Source organism: Bombina bombina, unplaced genomic scaffold, assembly GCF_027579735.1.
Source record: "Bombina bombina isolate aBomBom1 unplaced genomic scaffold, aBomBom1.pri scaffold_386, whole genome shotgun sequence".
Taxonomy (NCBI): Eukaryota; Metazoa; Chordata; class Amphibia; order Anura; family Bombinatoridae; genus Bombina; species Bombina bombina.
In genome coordinates this window covers 516694-536005 of record NW_026510936.1, presented here as the reverse complement: position 1 = coordinate 536005, position 19312 = coordinate 516694, and the positions used below count along the sequence as shown (strand labels likewise).

Here is a 19312-nt window from a genome sequence, read left to right as displayed (position 1 = left end):
TTCGACGCGCTAGAAGTACTAGGCGTCGCTTAAGCAGGCATTAAAGGTTGTGACACTTGGGGAGAATTAGATGGCATAACCTGATTCTCTTCAGACTGAGAATCATCCTGAGACATACTTTTATCACCTAAAATATGTTCTTTGCAATGTAAGGCCCTTTCAGTACATGAGGGACACATTTTAAGTGGGGGTTCCACAATGGCTTCTAAACACATAGAACATTGACTTTCCTCAATGTCAGACATGTTGAAACAGACTAGTAATGACCACAAACAGGCTTGAAAACACTTTATTTAGTGAAAAAAATAACAATCTGAAAAACGGTACTGCGCCTTTAAGAGAAAAAAAGCGCACAATTTTTCCAAAACTGCTCTAAAATGTTATAATTATCCCAATTTTAGCATATATGTGTCTTATCTTGCCAGCTAAGATTGCACCACAAGAAAGGTATGCTTAACCCTTAATGGGAAAAAACGTTACTCAAAAAACGTTATGAAATTAACCAATCAACCCCCTGCACCTCGCCACAGCTCGGCTGTGGCGCCTACCTGCCCTCAGGGGTCTGTAAAATCACTCTAACATTTCGATTAGGCCAAATCTTTCCTTTGAGGCCCACCGGAGATGGAGCTTGCTGCTTGCATGGGGAATTCAACAGCACATCTGAGGCGTGAAATTAGGCCCCGCCCATCTACATTGATGTCTCACTGCCTTGTAAAAACCGCTCTAAAGCGGTCTAGAACCTAGCCATGTGGATTTCCATATACCCAAGTCTTAAAGAAAGCCATGTGAACCCTCCAGTGCCATCAAAAGTAAAAAACGTTTGCTTTACACAAAAAAACATTAATTGCCTTCCAAACATAAAATCGTTTTGCTCAACAAACATTATGTTATCAGTGTCAACCATTGTTTCAGCCCATAACATACAGGTCCCAGTAATACCCTTCTATCACATGTAGGATTACTGCTTACCCCTTCCCTTATGGGAATACTGTCAGCCAGTTCTGAAATAACACAGTCTCTCCAGAAAAAAATGACTGAACATACCTCAATGCTTGTAGCATGAAAAACGTTACTCACACTGAAGTTTCTTAAGTACTCCTCAGCCATTCTGTGGGAACTACTCTGGATCTTAGTGACAACTGCTAAGATCATCAGTCTCCAGGCAGAAATCTTCATCCATCTGCTGCCTGGGAAAAATAGCACTCACCGGTACCATTTAAAATAAAAAAGTCTTGCTTGAAGAAAATAAAAACTAACATTTTATCACCTCTTTCACTTTACCTCTTCCTATTACTTAGTATAGGCAAAGAGAATGACTGGGGGGGTGGAGTCAAGGGAGGAGCTATATAGACAGCTCTGCTGTGGTGCTCTTTGCCACTTCCTGTTAGCAGGAGGATAATATCCCACAAGTAAGGATGAATCCGTGGACTCGTCGTATCTAGTAGAAGAAAAGTAAATTAGAAAGTTGTTTAAAATGACATGCCCTATCTGAATCATGAAAGTTTAATTTAGACTTTACTATCCCTTTAACCATCCGCACTGTGCAGCTACCCTTGTCCTCTGATCGCACCCTGTAGACCCTCCCCAGCCACAGCAGTAAAAAACAAACACTCTATATTCCAAAGAAACTAGCAGTTACCTCAACACCAGCCTTTGCTTTCTCATAGTCCTTCTCCAGCGGAGCAAACTGGTCGACCCATCGCTCAGCATCAGCCTGAAGCACAGATAGATAGAGAGGAGTCTGAGAGAAGAGACCGAACACCAGCATAGGATACAGTCAGACTACAGGGCAAGGAAAGACCAGGAGGGGAGAGACAGACTACAGGGCAAGGAAAGACCAGGAGGGGAGAGACAGACTACAGGGCAAGGAAAGACCAGGAGGGGAGAGTCAGACTACAGGGCAAGACCAGGAGGGGACAGTCAGACTACAGGGCAAGACCAGGAGGGGAGAGACAGTCAGACTACAGGGCAAGACCAGGAGGGGAGAGACAGTCAGACTACAGGGCAAGACCAGGAGGGGGACAGTCAGACTACAGGGCAAGACCAGGAGGGGAGAGACAGTCAGACTACAGGGCAAGACCAGGAGGGGAGAGACAGTCAGACTACAGGGCAAGACCAGGAGGGGAGAGACAGTCAGACTACAGGGCAAGACCAGGAGGGGAGAGACAGTCAGACTACAGGGCAAGACCAGGAGGGGAGAGACAGTCAGACTACAGGGCAAGACCAGGAAGGGAAAGACAGTCAGACTACAGGGCAAGACCAGGAAGGGAAAGACAGTCAGACTACAGGGCAAGACCAGGAAGGGAAAGACAGTCAGACTACAGGGCAAGACCAGGAAGGGAAAGACAGTCAGACTACAGGGCAAGACCAGGAAGGGAGAGACAGACTACAGGGCAAGACCAGGAGGGGACAGTCAGACTACAGGGCAAGACCAGGAGGGGACAGTCAGACTACAGGGCAAGACCAGGAGGGGAGAGACAGTCAGACTACAGGGCAAGACCAGGAGGGGAGAGACAGTCAGACTACAGGGCAAGACCAGGAGGGGACAGTCAGACTACAGGGCAAGACCAGGAGGGGAGAGACAGTCAGACTACAGGGCAAGACCAGGAGGGGAGAGACAGTCAGACTACAGGGCAAGACCAGGAGGGGAGAGACAGTCAGACTACAGGGCAAGACCAGGAGGGGAGAGACAGTCAGACTACAGGGCAAGACCAGGAAGGGAGAGACAGTCAGACTACAGGGCAAGACCAGGAAGGGAAAGACAGTCAGACTACAGGGCAAGACCAGGAAGGGAAAGACAGTCAGACTACAGGGCAAGACCAGGAAGGGAAAGACAGTCAGACTACAGGGCAAGACCAGGAAGGGAAAGACAGTCAGACTACAGGGCAAGACCAGGAAGGGAGAGACAGACTACAGGGCAAGACCAGGAGGGGACAGTCAGACTACAGGGCAAGACCAGGAGGGGACAGTCAGACTACAGGGCAAGACCAGGAGGGGAGAGACAGTCAGACTACAGGGCAAGACCAGGAGGGGAGAGACAGTCAGACTACAGGGCAAGACCAGGAGGAGACAGTCAGACTACAGGGCAAGACCAGGAGGGGAGAGACAGTCAGACTACCGGGCAAGACCAGGAGGGGACAGTCAGACTACAGGGCAAGACCAGGAGGGGAGAGACAGACTACAGGGCAAGACCAGGAGGGGAGAGACAGTCAGACTACAGGGCAAGACCAGGAAGGGAAAGACAGTCAGACTACAGGGCAAGACCAGGAAGGGAAAGACAGTCAGACTACAGGGCAAGACCAGGAGGGGAGAGACAGTCAGACTACAGGGCAAGAACAGGAGGGGAGGGACAGTCAGACTACAGGGCAAGACCAGGAGGGGAGAGACAGTCAGACTACAGGGCAAGACCAGGAGGGGAGGGACAGTCAGACTACCGGGCAAGACCAGGAGGGGACAGTCAGACTACAGGGCAAGACCAGGAGGGGAGAGACAGTCAGACTACAGGGCAAGACCAGGAGGGGAGAGACAGTCAGACTACCGGGCAAGACCAGGAGGGGACAGTCAGACTACAGGGCAAGACCAGGAGGGGAGAGACAGACTACAGGGCAAGACCAGGAGGGGACAGTCAGACTACAGGGCAAGACCAGGAGGGGAGATACAGTCAGACTACAGGGCAAGACCAGGAAGGGAAAGACAGTCAGACTACAGGGCAAGACCAGGAAGGGAAAGACAGTCAGACTACAGGGCAAGACCAGGAAGGGAGAGACAGTCAGACTACAGGGCAAGAACAGGAGGGGAGGGACAGTCAGACTACAGGGCAAGACCAGGAGGGGAGAGACAGTCAGACTACAGGGCAAGACCAGGAGGGGAGAGACAGACTACAGGGCAAGACCAGGAGGGGAGAGACAGACTACAGGGCAAGACCAGGAGGGGAGAGACAGTCAGACTACAGGGCAAGACCAGGAGGGGAGAGACGTTACCACATGTGAATAAGGGAGAGACTGTGAGACAGCAGCGTGATATGACGGGCAATTACAATTAGTGAGGCAGTGGGAAGATAATGAAGCTGAGGGAGAATGTTAGTGGGGGGCTCTGGTCTGGTTCCTCGCTACAGGGACAGTCAGACTACAGGGCAAGACCAGGAGGGGAGAGACAGTCAGACTACAGGGCAAGACCAGGAAGGGAAAGACAGTCAGACTACAGGGCAAGACCAGGAAGGGAAAGACAGTCAGACTACAGGGCAAGACCAGGAGGGGAGAGACAGTCAGACTACAGGGCAAGAACAGGAGGGGAGGGACAGTCAGACTACAGGGCAAGACCAGGAGGGGAGAGACAGTCAGACTACAGGGCAAGACCAGGAGGGGAGGGACAGTCAGACTACAGGGCAAGACCAGGAGGGGACAGTCAGACTACAGGGCAAGACCAGGAGGGGAGAGACAGTCAGACTACAGGGCAAGACCAGGAGGGGAGAGACAGTCAGACTACCGGGCAAGACCAGGAGGGGACAGTCAGACTACAGGGCAAGACCAGGAGGGGAGAGACAGACTACAGGGCAAGACCAGGAGGGGACAGTCAGACTACAGGGCAAGACCAGGAGGGGAGATACAGTCAGACTACAGGGCAAGACCAGGAAGGGAAAGACAGTCAGACTACAGGGCAAGACCAGGAAGGGAAAGACAGTCAGACTACAGGGCAAGACCAGGAAGGGAAAGACAGTCAGACTACAGGGCAAGACCAGGAAGGGAGAGACAGTCAGACTACAGGGCAAGAACAGGAGGGGAGGGACAGTCAGACTACAGGGCAAGACCAGGAGGGGAGAGACAGTCAGACTACAGGGCAAGACCAGGAGGGGAGAGACAGACTACAGGGCAAGACCAGGAGGGGAGAGACAGTCAGACTACAGGGCAAGACCAGGAGGGGAGAGACGTTACCACATGTGAATAAGGGAGAGACTGTGAGACAGCAGCGTGATATGACGGGCAATTACAATTAGTGAGGCAGTGGGAAGATAATGAAGCTGAGGGAGAATGTTAGTGGGGGGCTCTGGTCTGGTTCCTCGCTACCTGCCTATTGACCCTGTGCTGAACCACTACCTGCTCTTGTACAAACTGCTCTGACCACCGTTCTGCCTGCGAGACCACCTGGGAGGGAGCGCCCGGCGTGTGAGAGAGAGACAGCTCGCCATCCCCTATCTTCCTCACAAACTGTAGGAACTAGGAGGGAGAGAGTACATCAGAGTAAGAGAGGGACATGGATGGTGATTCTGAGAGAGGAAAGGAGCGATGAGGGAGGCGCTATAAAAGTGATAACAGTTCGCACACTCAGCCGTACGCACCTGGCTATTGGTCAGCTTCGGATCGTTCACTTGTGACAAGAGGGATTTAGCTTCTCTCTGCAACTCGTCGTCCGGCTGATACTCCTCACACCTGAACACAGACATAAGAGCAAATAAGAAGAGAGGGAGAAGAGGGCTAATGTGATGAGAAACGGGGAGAGCTGAGCTGGCCCCCACTTATATACAACATCCTTGCTATTTCTAAAGGCAGAAGACGGCTGACGATGTGGTGGGTTATTTAAGGGGTAATAGCTTATAGAGGAGTAGATTATATAGGGTGGTTGTGGTAACAAAAATAATACAATGTAACTGTGATGGGAAATACAAGCTGGTAAAGTGTGTTAATTGCTGTTAAGGGTGCAGGTTAATTATACTGGGGGATAGGGAGATAATTGTGCTTGGGGGTTCCAGGAATGGGTAGTAACTAGAAGTATTTATTTCACGACAGATAGAGCTAAACACCTAGCGCCACAGATAGCGCTGAGCAGGGCATCAAAGGCATTGGTTTCTCTTGTTGCAAGCTGGTTATATACCTCAGCCTCCCTCTGTCGATAAAGACGGATACAATTTATTTTTCACCTTGCGGCCCTGTATATCTGTTTTTACCACTGCTGTACGGATTCCCACCGTCTCCAACCTGTTCCGAGCCTAATTTATCTGCTCCTGCCTGGCCCAGCAACCAGCTGGGTTCAGCTACACGCTGCAGAGCTTCAGTATTTTCTGCTATTACAGCCTCACAGTATTAGCTTCAGTAACTGCTCCCGGGTGCACATAAGCTGCACTGTATCAGGACCACATTCCCGAGCAAAGGGTCCGTGGTGTCCGCTCCCCAGATCCGCTCTGAGGGGCCGCTCCATGTAATACCCGGCTTCTGTCAGCACTTACGCTGTCACCTAGTTCTCACCACTTCTGCGCCATCGCTCCCTCACTCTCGCCCAGCCACAGCTTCTCTTCTGACTGTTGCAGATATTCTTCCGCCCAGCGGGATGGGGAGGACAGAGGGTCTGTGGGAGGAAAATCAGAAAAACAAAAGGAAAGTTAAAAAATAAATAAAACTGCAGATTTTTAAACGATTCCTATACACAGTGTAATACACAAACTACATTAATATAATTATTTAAAAAAATAAATACGTTTTGCTATTTCCGAGCAGTTGAGGGTTTGCACAGGGTGTGTCCTTGGTATGTCTGTTCATCTCGTCCTTATTGTTGTGACCAGTCAGAGGCCAGACGTAAAATGTGTTAAGCAATTACAGTGTAGACTGTTACAGGGTCAGATAACCTACAGCATACTCAAGTATGCAGGATGCAAATCATTCAGGCTATTTCTATAATTGTTGTGAGGTAATGACGATGCGACTCTTCTGTTGGGCTGCACCCTGACCTCTGGGAATTAGAGCATTTGCTCTGTCATAATTAAAAGATGCTGAGAGGCAGGAAGTCTTCCAGTATGGGTCAGGTCCTCTGAAATGGTACCAGCCAGCATGATGGCCAATGGGGTCTGTAACAGGTCTCCCTTATACTGTAGGAGCAATAAACAAAGGCCTTCACCCAAGGGAACTGCAGTAGACATATCCCAACCTGTTGCTCTGGTGCCTGACCTACAGTGTGCACGAGTAACACTGTGTCTAGCACTTGTGCTGAATGCAGCCAATTCTAAAACAGAACTGTGCAACAAGGTTGTTTCTGTTGCAGACATAACACTAATTTTATTAGAGATTAACAGAAAATTCCAGAGTGCTTCACGGGATTGAATTCTCTAACTTTTAACGCTACTAAGTAAACTCTACCCATCATGGGTTACCGGGCACACAAGGCCATGAGACTCCTGGATGAAAACAAGGTTAACAGTGGAGGGGCTAGAGAACACCCACCAATAAATGGGTCTGACAGCAAATGCGGCATTAGTTATAGCATCATGAGAGACTCTGGCAAAGCCAAAAAAAAAAACCTAGTCGCAATGCAAAGCCAACGTGCTAGTAATAATAAAAAGCTAACGTGCCGCTGCTAGGTAGTGTTTTCTAGTAATAATAAAAAACTAACGTGCCGCTGCTAGGTACTGTTTTCTAGTAACAATAAAAAGCTAACGTGCTGCTGCTAGGTACTGTTTTCTAGTAACAATAAAAAGCTAAAATGCCGCTGCTAGGTACAGTTTTCTAGTAACAATAAAAAACTAACGTGTTGCTGCTAGGTACTGTTTTCTAGTAACAATAAAAAGCTAACGTGCCGCTGCTAGGTACTGTTTTCTAGTAACAATAAAAAGCTAACATGCCGCTGCTAGGTACTGTTTTCTAGTAACAATAAAAAGCTAACGTGCCGCTGCTAGGTAGTGTTTTCTAGTAACAATAAAAAGCTAACGTGCCGCTGCTAGGTACTGTTTTCTAGTAACAATAAAAAGCTAACGTGCCGCTGCTAGGTACTGTTTTCTAGTAACAATAAAAAGCTAACGTGCCGCTGCTAGGTAGTGTTTTCTAGTAACAATAAAAAGCTAACATGCCGCTGCTAGGTACTGTTTTCTAGTAACAATAAAAAGCTAACGTGCCGCTGCTGCTGCTAGGTACTGTTTTCTAGTAACAATAAAAAGCTAACGTGCCGCTGCTAGGTACTGTTTTCTAGTAACAATAAAAAGCTAATGTGCCGCTGCTAGGTAGTGTTTTCTAGTAACAATAAAAAGCTAACGTGCCGCTGCTAGGTAGTGTTTTCTAGTAACAATAAAAAGCTAACGTGCCGCTGCTAGGTAGTGTATTCTAGTAACAATAAAAAGCTAACGTGCCGCTGCTAGGTAGTGTTTTCTAGTAACAATAAAAAGCTAACGTGCCGCTGCTAGGTAGTGTTTTCTAGTAACAATAAAAAGCTAACATGCCGCTGCTAGGTACTGTTTTCTAGTAACAATAAAAAGCTAACGTGCCGCTGCTAGGTACTGTTTTCTAGTAACAATAAAAAGCTAACATGCTGCTGCTAGGTACTGTTTTCTAGTAATAATAAAAAGCTAACGTGCTGCTGCTAGGTACTGTTTTCTAGTAACAATAAAAAGCTAACGTGCCGCTGCTAGGTAGTGTTTTCTAGTAACAATAAAAAGCTAACGTGCCGCTGCTAGGTACTGTTTTCTAGTAACAATAAAAAGCTAACGTGCCGCTGCTAGGTACTGTTTTCTAGTAACAATAAAAAGCTAACGTGCCGCTGCTAGGTACTGTTTTCAAGTAACAATAAAAAGCTAACGTGCCGCTGCTAGGTACTGTTTTCAAGTAACAATAAAAAGCTAATGTGCCGCTGCTAGGTAGTGTTTTCTAGTAACAATAAAAAGCTAACGTGCCGCTGCTAGGTACTGTTTTCTAGTAACAATAAAAAGCTAACATGCTGCTGCTAGGTACAGTTTTCTAGTAATAATAAAAAGCTAACGTGCTGCTGCTAGGTACTGTTTTCTAGTAACAATAAAAAGCTAACGTGCCGCTGCTAGGTAGTGTTTTCTAGTAACAATAAAAAGCTAACGTGCCGCTGCTAGGTAGTGTTTTCTAGTAACAATAAAAAGCTAACGTGCCGCTGCTAGGTAGTGTTTTCTAGTAACAATAAAAAGCTAACGTGCCGCTGCTAGGTACTGATTTCTAGTAATAATAAAAAGCTAACGTGCCGCTGCTAGGTAGTGTTTTCTAGTAATAATAAAAAGCTAACATGCCGCTGCTAGGTACTGTTTTCTAGTAACAATAAAAAGCTAACGTGCAGCTGCTAGGTACTGTTTTCTAGTAACAATAAAAATCTAATGTGCCGCTGCTAGGTACTGTGTTCTAGTAACAATAAAAAGCTAACGTGCCGCTGCTAGGTACTGTTTTCTAGTAACAATAAAAAGCTAACGTGCCGCTGCTAGGTACTGTTTTCTAGTAACAATAAAAAGCTAAAATGCCGCTGCTAGGTACTGTGTTCTAGTAACAATAAAAAGCTAACATGCTGCTGCTGCTAGGTAGTGTTTTCTAGTAACAATAAAAAGCTAACATGCTGCTGCTAGGTACTGTGTTCTAGTAACAATAAAAAGCTAACATGCTGCTGCTGCTAGGTACTGTTTTCTAGTAACAATAAAAAGCTAACATGCTGCTGCTAGGTACTGTTTTCTAGTAACAATAAAAAGCTAACGTGCCGCTGCTAGGTAGTGTATTCTAGTAACAATAAAAAGCTAACGTGCCTCTGCTAGGTACTGTTTTCTAGTAACAATAAAAAGCTAACGTGCCGCTGCTAGGTACTGTTTTCTAGTAACAATAAAAAGCTAACGTGCCGCTGCTAGGTACTGTTTTCTAGTAACAATAAAAAGCTAACGTGCCGCTGCTAGGTACTGTTTTCTAGTAACAATAAAAAGCTAACGTGCCGCTGCTAGGTAGTGTATTCTAGTAACAATAAAAAGCTAACATGCCGCTGCTAGGTACTGTGTTCTAGTAACAATAAAAAGCTAACGTGCCGCTGCTAGGTACTGTTTTCTAGTAACAATAAAAAGCTAACGTGCCGCTGCTAGGTACTGTGTTCTAGTAACAATAAAAAGCTAACGTGCCGCTGCTAGGTAGTGTATTCTAGTAACAATAAAAAGCTAACGTGCCGCTGCTAGGTACTGTTTTCTAGTAACAATAAAAAGCAAACGTGCTGTTGCTAGGTACTGTTTTCTAGTAACAATAAAAAGCTAACGTGCCGCTGCTAGGTAGTGTTTTCTAGTAACAATAAAAAGCTAACGTGCCGTTGCTAGGTACTGTTTTCTAGTAACAATAAAAATCTTGATATCTACTGGTTATTCCTTTTTTTCAATATAAGATTAAAATTAGTTAAAGGGACACTAAAGACAAAATTACATTTTTATGGTTCAGATAGAGCTGCAGGTTTAAGAGAGTTTCCAATTTACTTCTATTATCAAATTTTTTACATTATTTTTTATATACTCACTTTTTGAGGCACTGGCTCCTACTGAGCATGTGCACAAGTTCACAGAGTATATGTATACTAGTCTGTGATTGGCTGATGGCTGTCACATGATACAGGGGGCAGACAAATGGGGGGGAATGTTTAAGAAACAAATCTACTCTTTAGTTGAAATTCTGAGCGTCTTTTTATTATGCAATTCTACTGTATTTAGTGGTCCTTTGTCTCTACTTTGTATTATCCCTCAGTGTCTGATGTATGAGGTGACCACTTGTGACAATGTGTGACGTTCTCTCACCTGCCTCCTCAGTGAACTCTCGGCTCCAGTCTTCCACCACAGGATCTGGCTCTGATGTGAAAAACTCTTCTGTCCAGTGCTGTGACAATGCCAGGTCTGCCACACCAGGTGCTAGAACACAGATCAACAGGGTTACAGGGAGGGTGCAAGACGGCATGGAAGAGGATCAGGTGTGCAGTGTAAGGAGACGAGCATCAGAGATAGAGTCAGAAAGAGAATAAACAGGTCATACACGGGGATGAGCGCTCTATAGACAACATATACATCTGTATGTACTGCTCCTTGTAATGTACAGACTTTACATTCCCCCATATATTTCCTTTAATCATTGTACACTTACACATTGCTCTTCTCTTGACCGCCCCATCCCCTGAAGGAATAGTAGACATCCCTTTATGGTTCCCAAGTTACCTCGCAAGGGTTCAGGCCTAAAGCTGCTCTGTTCTATTTGCTGCATCTCCGCTAAGAGACCATCCATCTTAAAGGTGTGAGGTGCCCGAGACTGCAGGGAGGGTGTACGAGACTGCAGGAACTCTGATACAAGCTGAGGAAGGAATAAGAAACTAATGTTGTAGAAAATCAGCTAAGAGGAGACAGAAATAGAGAGAAAAACACAGGGAGAGACAGAGGAAGATAAAGTGAACAAGAGACAGAATGAGCAAGAGTGAGAAGCTTCCTGAGTGTGTCTGTGTATAGGGGGGTCACTGTGTGTATATAAAGGGGGTCACTGGGCATAATATATATATAATTACCAAAACAGAGACCGCACCACCTTCTAGATCAATTTGCAATATGCTCATGCACGGGATAGAGTCTGGTCCCTGACTCAATAATAATAAAAAATCAATAAATCCTAGCCTACGAGTCTTGGAAATCTTTCAACTAAGAATTTTTAATTGTATATATTGCTTCACCATATGTATGACAGGTAAATCAGGAAAGTCTGAATGTAAATCCACTCAAATTCACAAATACCCCATCCACCATTGATTCAGCATGCATAGCTGCAGAGGTCTCATATGAAAACGAGCAAAGGGGATCGCTTCCAATGCTGCAGTCATGAGACCTAAAACTTCCATGCACATAGCCATTGAAGGGAATGATCGAGACTGAAGGTTTAAACAGGTTGAAACCAACTTCAAACGTCTCTTGTCTGTTAAAGACAGAGTCATGGACACTGAATCTATCTGGAAACTTAAAAAGCTGACCCTTGTTGGCGGAATCAAGAAACTCTTTGGTAAATTGATCCTCCAACCATGTCTTTGAAGAAACAAAACAAGTTGATTTGTGTAAGATTCTGCTAAATGAAAAGATTGAGCCAGTACCAAGATATCGTCCAAATAAGGAAACACTGCAATACCCTGCTCTCTGATTACAGATAGAAGGGCACCAAGAACCTTCGAAAATATTCTTGGAGCTGTCGCTAGGCCAAATGGAAGAGCAACAAATAGGTAATGCTTGTCTAGAAAAGAGAATCTCAGAAACCGATAGTGGTCTGGATGAATCGGAATGTGAAGATATGCATCCTGTAAGTCTATTGAGGACATGTAATGACCAATGTTTCCTCTAAGGTGCGCGGTAGCGCGGCCGCGCACCTTCCCTCTCTGTGTAGCGCAGGCAGTACATCAGGCCGCGCAAAACACAGAAAGAATGTAGAAAGTTTTTTTTTTTTTTTTTTTTTAATTCATCACTGCTAGCCTTTAGGAAAACACAGCTGCAAGACGTTTGACATAGGCACTGTTAAAAGGTCCCTCCGGTGTAGAACAGCTTAATCTGTTTTCTGTGCTACACTGAGGGGGAGGACCTAAGCTGACTGACAGCTGTGTGCATAAATCACACAGTGCTGTCAGAGACCAGAGAGATCAAACACAGATCAAAACGGAGGGCAGCAGGAAATAAGCATTTCCAGTGAAACGATAGAAAGAATGTCAGTGGAAGAAGTGCAGCCCTCCCTCCGCCGTACAGCAGAGCAGACACTGAAGGCAGCCGAGTAGGTGAGGGTTGGAGATTTTCCTCACATGCCTTAAGTTACCAAGTTGGCATGATGGTAGCTTTTGCTGCAGGTTATCACAGTTTTAGAGGCAAATATTACTTAGTCTTCTTCTGAGTTAACATGTTAGCCTTTATCAGCATTTTTTTAAAATGTTTTACTGTCAACACATTAGCATTCATCTGAGATTTCTATAGGATCTCCCTGTTGTGTGATACAGCACTGTAAAATAGTTTTTTTCTTTCTTCATCAATATTTCAGTCAAACTTATAACATAGGAGTAATGCTTTTGCATGTACATACATAGACAGGCTGCTGGTGACATTCCTTTCATTTACTGAACAGAAATAATGCATATGCATAGGAATACATTTGAGTACACAGTCAAACCTTGCTATATGTGATGCTATACTAGGGCATAATACCATAAATATATCATTTCTACTGGCAAGTGTATGAAAAAAAGGGGAAATAATTATTTTAAAAGGGACATTCCAGTCAAAATTAAAATGTGCATTAGTTTATTTTAATTTTGAATAGAAGCATTTTTCCTATTCACCTGCCAGTGAAAGTTTGTGACAGTTAGAGGTTAATCAAAAACACACACAGGGTCATGAAATAGTGCACAATGCTCACACAACTTAGTCTAGCAATAGAAGAAGCTTTTTTGTCTTTTTTCCAATCCAGGATTCTTTTAACAAAAACAAACAAACATGCTAATCATTATTTATCCCCCTGGCTACCAGAGAGGATTGCAGCGTATTCATATACAATGCACTGTAGCCCTTTTTGGCAGATGTGGGGTTAAATTATGCTCACAAGGTGGTCTAGGCATCTGAGGAGGTTATGCAGGAGACTGAAGCTTGTCTGTGTCACAAGCTGACAGTTTTGATATACAGTTTGAGCAATATCTGTAGTACTGTGTAATGCTATTGCTGCTTTTACATGAGGATCTATTTAATCAGTATTGCTTGTGTGTGTGTGTGTGTGTGTATATATATACACATATATGTGTGTGTGTGTGTGCTCAATGCCGCACACAAGCTGTATCAAGCCCGCACACAGAAAAAAATAATTGCACACACAAAAAAAAATTAGAGGGAACATTGGTAATGACCTTGCTGAACAAAAGGCAGTATAGTCTTTATAGTCACCATCTTGAAAGTTGGGACCCTTACATATTGATTCAAAAACTTCAGATCCAGAACTGGTCTGAATGAATTTTCCTTCTTCGGGATAATGTATAGATTTTGGGGGGAAAAAACAGACCCTGTTCCAGAAGTGGAACTGGTACAATTACTCCTGAAAACTCCAGATCTGAAACACACTTCAGAAAGGCCTGAGTTTTCACAGGATTTGTTGGAACGTGAGAAAAAAAAAAACCCAGGAGGTCTTATTCTAAAACCTATTTGATACCCCTGAGAGACAATACTCTGAATCCAATGATTCTGAACGGAACCTGCCCAAATGTCTTGAAATAATTTCAATCTGCCCCCCCACCAGTAGAACTGGATTGAGGGCCACACCTTCATGCAGTCTTGGGGGCTGGCTTTGGTTTCTTATAAGGCTTGGATTTATTCCAACTCGAAGATGGTTTCCAATTGGAGCCAGAGTCCTTAGGGGAAGGAGTGGTTTTCTGTTCTCTATTCTGACGAAAGGAACAAAACCGATTAGAAGCTTTAGATTTACCCTTAGACTTTTTATCTTGGGGCAAAAAAACTCCCTTCCCCCCAGTAATAGTGGAAATAATAGAATCCAACTAGGAACCAAATATATTATTGCCCTGGAATGATAAGAAATAGCAACCTAGATTTGGATACCATGTCAGGATTCCATGATTTGAGCGATAAAGCTCTTCTAGCTAAAATAGCCAAAGACATAGATTTAACATCAATCTTGATGATATCAAAAATAGCATCACAGATAAAATGATTAGCATGTTGAAGCAAACGAACAATGCTATGCAAATCAGAATCTTTTTCCCGTTGTGCTAAGCTATAGAAATGGCAGGTCTGAGAATATAGCCAGAATGTAAATAAGCTTTCATTAGATAAGATTCAATTATCCTATCTAAAGGATTCTTAAAATAAGTACTATCTTCCATAGGAATAGTAGTACGTTTAGCAAGAGAAGAAATAGCCCCGTCAATCTTAGGGACTTTTCCCCAAAACTCTAATTTAGCCACTGGCAAAGGATACAACTTTTTAAACCTTGAAGAAGGAACAAAAGAAGTACCAAGCTTAGACCATTCCTTAGCAATCATATCAGAAATAGCATCAGGAACAGGAAAAACCTCAGGAGTAGTCACAGGAGGTTTATAGACAGAATTTAAACATTTACTGGATTTATTATCAAGAGGACCAGACTCCTCAATATCCAAAGTTATCAACACTTCTTTTAACAAGGAACGAATATACTCAATCTTAAAAAGATAAGATGATTTATCAGTGTCAATGTCTGAAGTAGGATCTTCTGAGTCAGAGAGATCCTCATCAGAGGTGGATATATCAGTATGTTGTCGGTCATTACAAATTTCATCAGTCGTTTGAGAAGTTTTAAAATACCTTTTACGTTTATTTGAAGGCAGAATAGCAGACATAGCCTTCTGTATCGCATCAGCAATATAATTTTTCATATCAACAGGGATATCAAGTACTTTAGATGTTAAGGGAACAACAGATACTATACTAGCACTAATAGAAACCTTTTCTGCATGCAAAAGCTTATCATGACAACTGTTACATACTACAGCTGGAGATATAATCTCCACTAGCTTACAACAGATACACTTAGCTTTGGTAGAATTGTGTTCAGGCAGCATGGTTCCTACAGAAGCTTCTGAGACAGGATCAGATTGAGACATCTTGTAAAATGTAAAAGAAAAAACAACATTTAAACAAAAATATCTTATTTCCACATATAGCAGTTTCAGAAATGGGAAAAAATGCAAATGCTAAAATTGGCAAAAAAGCAAATAGCATAGCCCTCTGAGCATAAAGAAGGCAAGGAGCATATAGTGAGGTAAAATAAAACTAAATTTTTTGGCGTTAAAGTATGATGCAAGAAAAAAAATTTGCCGCCAAAAAACATCCGGAAATGACGCAACTTGCATCATAACAAACACAATTTCTCGCCAAACAACCTAGCGTCAACTAAGACGCAGGAAATGACAAACTTGCGTCATTATAGACGCACATTCATGCCAAAAAACTCTTGCGCCAAGAATGACGCAATAAATAACAGCATTTTGTGCCCTCGCAAGCCTAATTTGCCCGCAAGTTGTTTAAAGAAAAAACAAGTCAAATTGGAAAAAAAAAGACTATACCCCAGGTAAGACAAACTTCCTAAAACATGATTCCCATAATGAAACTGCCAGACTGCAAAGGGAAATACACATAGTCATGACTCATGGCAAATATAAGTAAATACATATATTTAAAACTTTATATAAATACATAAAGCGCCAACCATAGCTGAGAGTGTCTTAAATAATGATACATACTTACCGAAAGACACACATCCACATATAGCAGATAGCCAAACCAGTACTGAAAACTATCAGCAGAGGTAATGGAATAAGAGTATATCGTCGATCTGAAAAGGGAGGTAGGAGATGAATCCCTACGACCGATAACAGAGAACCCTTGAGCAGATTTTCCGTGAGAAAAAACATAAAAAAAATCAATAGGCGATACTCTCTTCACATCCCTCTGACAAACACTGTACTCTGAGGAATTGGGCTTCAGAATGCTTAGAAGTGCTTATCGTAGAAGAAATAATAGAAATCAAGCACAAACTGAGTTGTGGGTGTGGTGAGAGGTGTATTTATAGGCATTTTGAGGTTTGGGAAACTTTGCCCCTCCTGGTAGGACTGTATATCCCATACGTCACTAGCTCATGGACTCTTGCCAATTACATGATATATATATATATATATATATATATATATATGTGTGTGTGTATATGAGGGTTCACTGTGTGTGTGTGTGTGTATAAAGGGGGATCTCTAGGTATATGTGTATATAGGGGGGTCATTGTGTGTGTGTGTATATATATATATATATATATATATATATATATATAAGTATGTGCATATAGGGGGGGGTCACTGGGTATGTATATATAGGGAGGGTCACTAGGTATGTGTATTTTGAGGAGGACAACACTGGGTGTATGTGTATACAAGGGGTTCACTGAGTGTGTGTGTGTATATATAAGGAGAGGTCACTGGGTTTATGTATATAGGGGGTGTCACGGATACCGGGTTGCAAGGGTCCTCAGAGCAACCACAATCTCCAAACCCTTGCCTTTTGTGAGAAAACAGAATTTTATGCTTACCTGATAAATTTCTTTCTCCTACGGTGTGTCCGGTCCACGGCTTCATCCTTACTTGTGGGAATATTCTCTTCCCCAACAGGAAATGGCAAAGAGAGCACAGCAAAAGCTGCCCATATAGCCCCCCCTCTGGCTCCGCCCCCCAGTCATTCGACCGACGGCTAGGAGAAAAAGGAGAAACCATAGGGTGCCGTGGTGACTGTAGTGTATAGAAAGAAAAAATTTGAAACCTGACTAAAAGCCAGGGCGGGCCGTGGACCGGACACACCGTAGGAGAAAGAAATTTATCTGGTAAGCATAAATTCTGTTTTCTCCTACATTGGTGTGTCCGGTCCACGGCTTCATCCTTACTTGTGGGAACCAATACCAAAGCTTTAGGACACGGATGAAGGGAGGGAACAAGTCAGGTTACCTAAACGGAAGGCACCACGGCTTGCAAAACCTTTCTCCCAAAAATAGCCTCCGAAGAAGCATAAGTATCGAATTTGTAAAATTTGGCAAAAGGGTGCCTTACATATCTGATCAACAGAAGCCTCGTTCTTGAAGGCCCATGTGGAAGCCACAGCTCTAGTAGAGTGAGCTGTAATTCGTTCAGGAGGCTGCCGTCCGGCAGTCTCATAAGCCAATCGGATGATGCTCTTCAGCCAAAAAGAAAGAGAGGTAGCAGTAGCTTTCTGTCCTCTCCTCTTACCAGAATAAACGACAAATAAAGATGAAGTCTGTCTGAAATCCTTTGTTGCATCTAAATAGAATTTTAAAGCACGGACCACATCTAAATTGTGTAACAAACGTTCCTTCTTCGAAACTGGATTCGGACACAGAGAAGGAACAACTATTTCCTGGTTAATATTCCTGTTGGAAACCACTTTTGGAAGAAAACCAGGTTTGGTACGCAAAACAACCTTATCTGCATGGAATACCAGATAGGGTGGATCACACTGCAAAGCAGACAATTCAGAAACTCTTCTAGCAGAAGAAATAGCAACCAAAAACAGAACTTTCTAAGATAGTAACCTAATATCTATGGAATGTAGAGGTTCAAACGGAACCCCTTGAAGAACTGAAAGAACTAAATTTAGACTCCATGGAGGAGTCATGGGTCTGTAAACAGGCTTGATTCTGACTAAGGCCTGTACAAAAGCTTGTACATCTGGCACAGCTGCCAGGCGTTTGTGTAACAAAACAGACAAAGCAGATATTTGTCCTTTTAGAGAACTCGCTGACAACCCTTTATCCAAACCCTCTTGGAGAAAGGAAAGAATCTTAGGAATTTTAATTTTACTCCAAGAGAATCCCTTGGATTCACACCAACAGATATATTTTTTACATATTTTATGGTAAATTTTCCTAGTCACAGGTTTTCTGGCTTGGACCAGAGTATCTACAACTGAATCTGAAAACCCACGCTTAGATAAAATCAAGCGTTCAATTTCCAAGCAGTCAGCTGCAGAGAGACTAGATTTGGATGTTCGAATGGACCTTGTACTAGAAGATCCTGTCTCAAAGGTAGCTTCCATGGTGGAGCCGATGACATATTCACCAGGTCTGCATACCAAGTCCTGCGTGGCCACGCAGGAGCTATCAGAATCACCGAGGCCTTCTCCTGTTTGATCCTGGCTACGAGCCTGGGAAGGAGAGGAAACGGTGGAAACACATAAGCTAGGTTGAACGACCAAGGCGCCACTAATGCATCCACCAGTGTCACCTTGGGATCCCTGGATCTGGACCCGTAGCGAGGAACCTTGAAGTTCTGACGAGACGCCATCAGATCCATGTCTGGAATGCCCCATAATTGAGTTAACTGGGCAAAGACCTCCTGGTGGAGTTCCCACTCCCCCGGATGGAAAGTCTGACGACTCAAATAATCCGCCTCCCAGTTGTTTACTCCTGGGATGTGAATTGCAGATAGATGGCAGGAGTGATCCTCCGCCCATTTGATGATCTTGGATACCTCTCTCATCGCCAAGGAACTCTTTGTTCCTCCCTGATGATTGATGTAAGCTACAGTCGTCATGTTGTCCGACTGAAATCTTATGAATCCGGCCTTCGCTAGTTGAGGCCAAGCCTGGAGCGCATTGAATATCGCTCTCAGTTCCAGGATGTTTATCGGGAGAAGAGACTCTTCCCGAGACCATAGACCCTGAGCTTTCAGGGAGTCCCAGACCGCGCCCCAGCCTAATAGACTGGCGTCGGTCGTGACAATGACCCACTCTGGTCTGCGGAAACTCATTCCCTGAGACAGGTGATCCTGAGTCAACCACCAACGGAGTGAGTCTCTGGTTAACTGGTCTACTTGAATCTGGGGAGACAAGTCTGCATAATCCCCATTCCACTGTCTGAGCATGCACAGTTGCAATGGTCTTAGATGAATTCGAGCAAAAGGAACCACGTCCATTGCTGCAACCATTAAACCTATTACTTCCATGCACTGAGCTATGGAAGGCTGAGGAATAGATTGAAGA

The 19312-nt window shown here is 44.0% G+C and overlaps 1 protein-coding gene across 1 annotated transcript in view; it reads right to left on the bottom strand.

Annotated features, from left to right (window-relative positions):
- Positions 1-1612: 1612 nt before the first annotated feature.
- LOC128643534 (peroxisomal targeting signal 1 receptor-like) overlaps positions 1613-19312 on the bottom strand; it is a 53886-nt gene continuing 36186 nt past the window's right edge. Inside the window, exons 4-9 of the mRNA XM_053696377.1 lie at positions 10937-11069; positions 10526-10636; positions 6240-6339; positions 5336-5426; positions 5094-5213; positions 1613-1714 (exon numbers count right to left, since the gene is read on the bottom strand). Coding sequence (XP_053552352.1) covers positions 1613-1714; positions 5094-5213; positions 5336-5426; positions 6240-6339; positions 10526-10636; positions 10937-11069 — 657 coding nt within the window. The remainder of the gene's footprint in view (positions 1715-5093; positions 5214-5335; positions 5427-6239; positions 6340-10525; positions 10637-10936; positions 11070-19312) is intronic.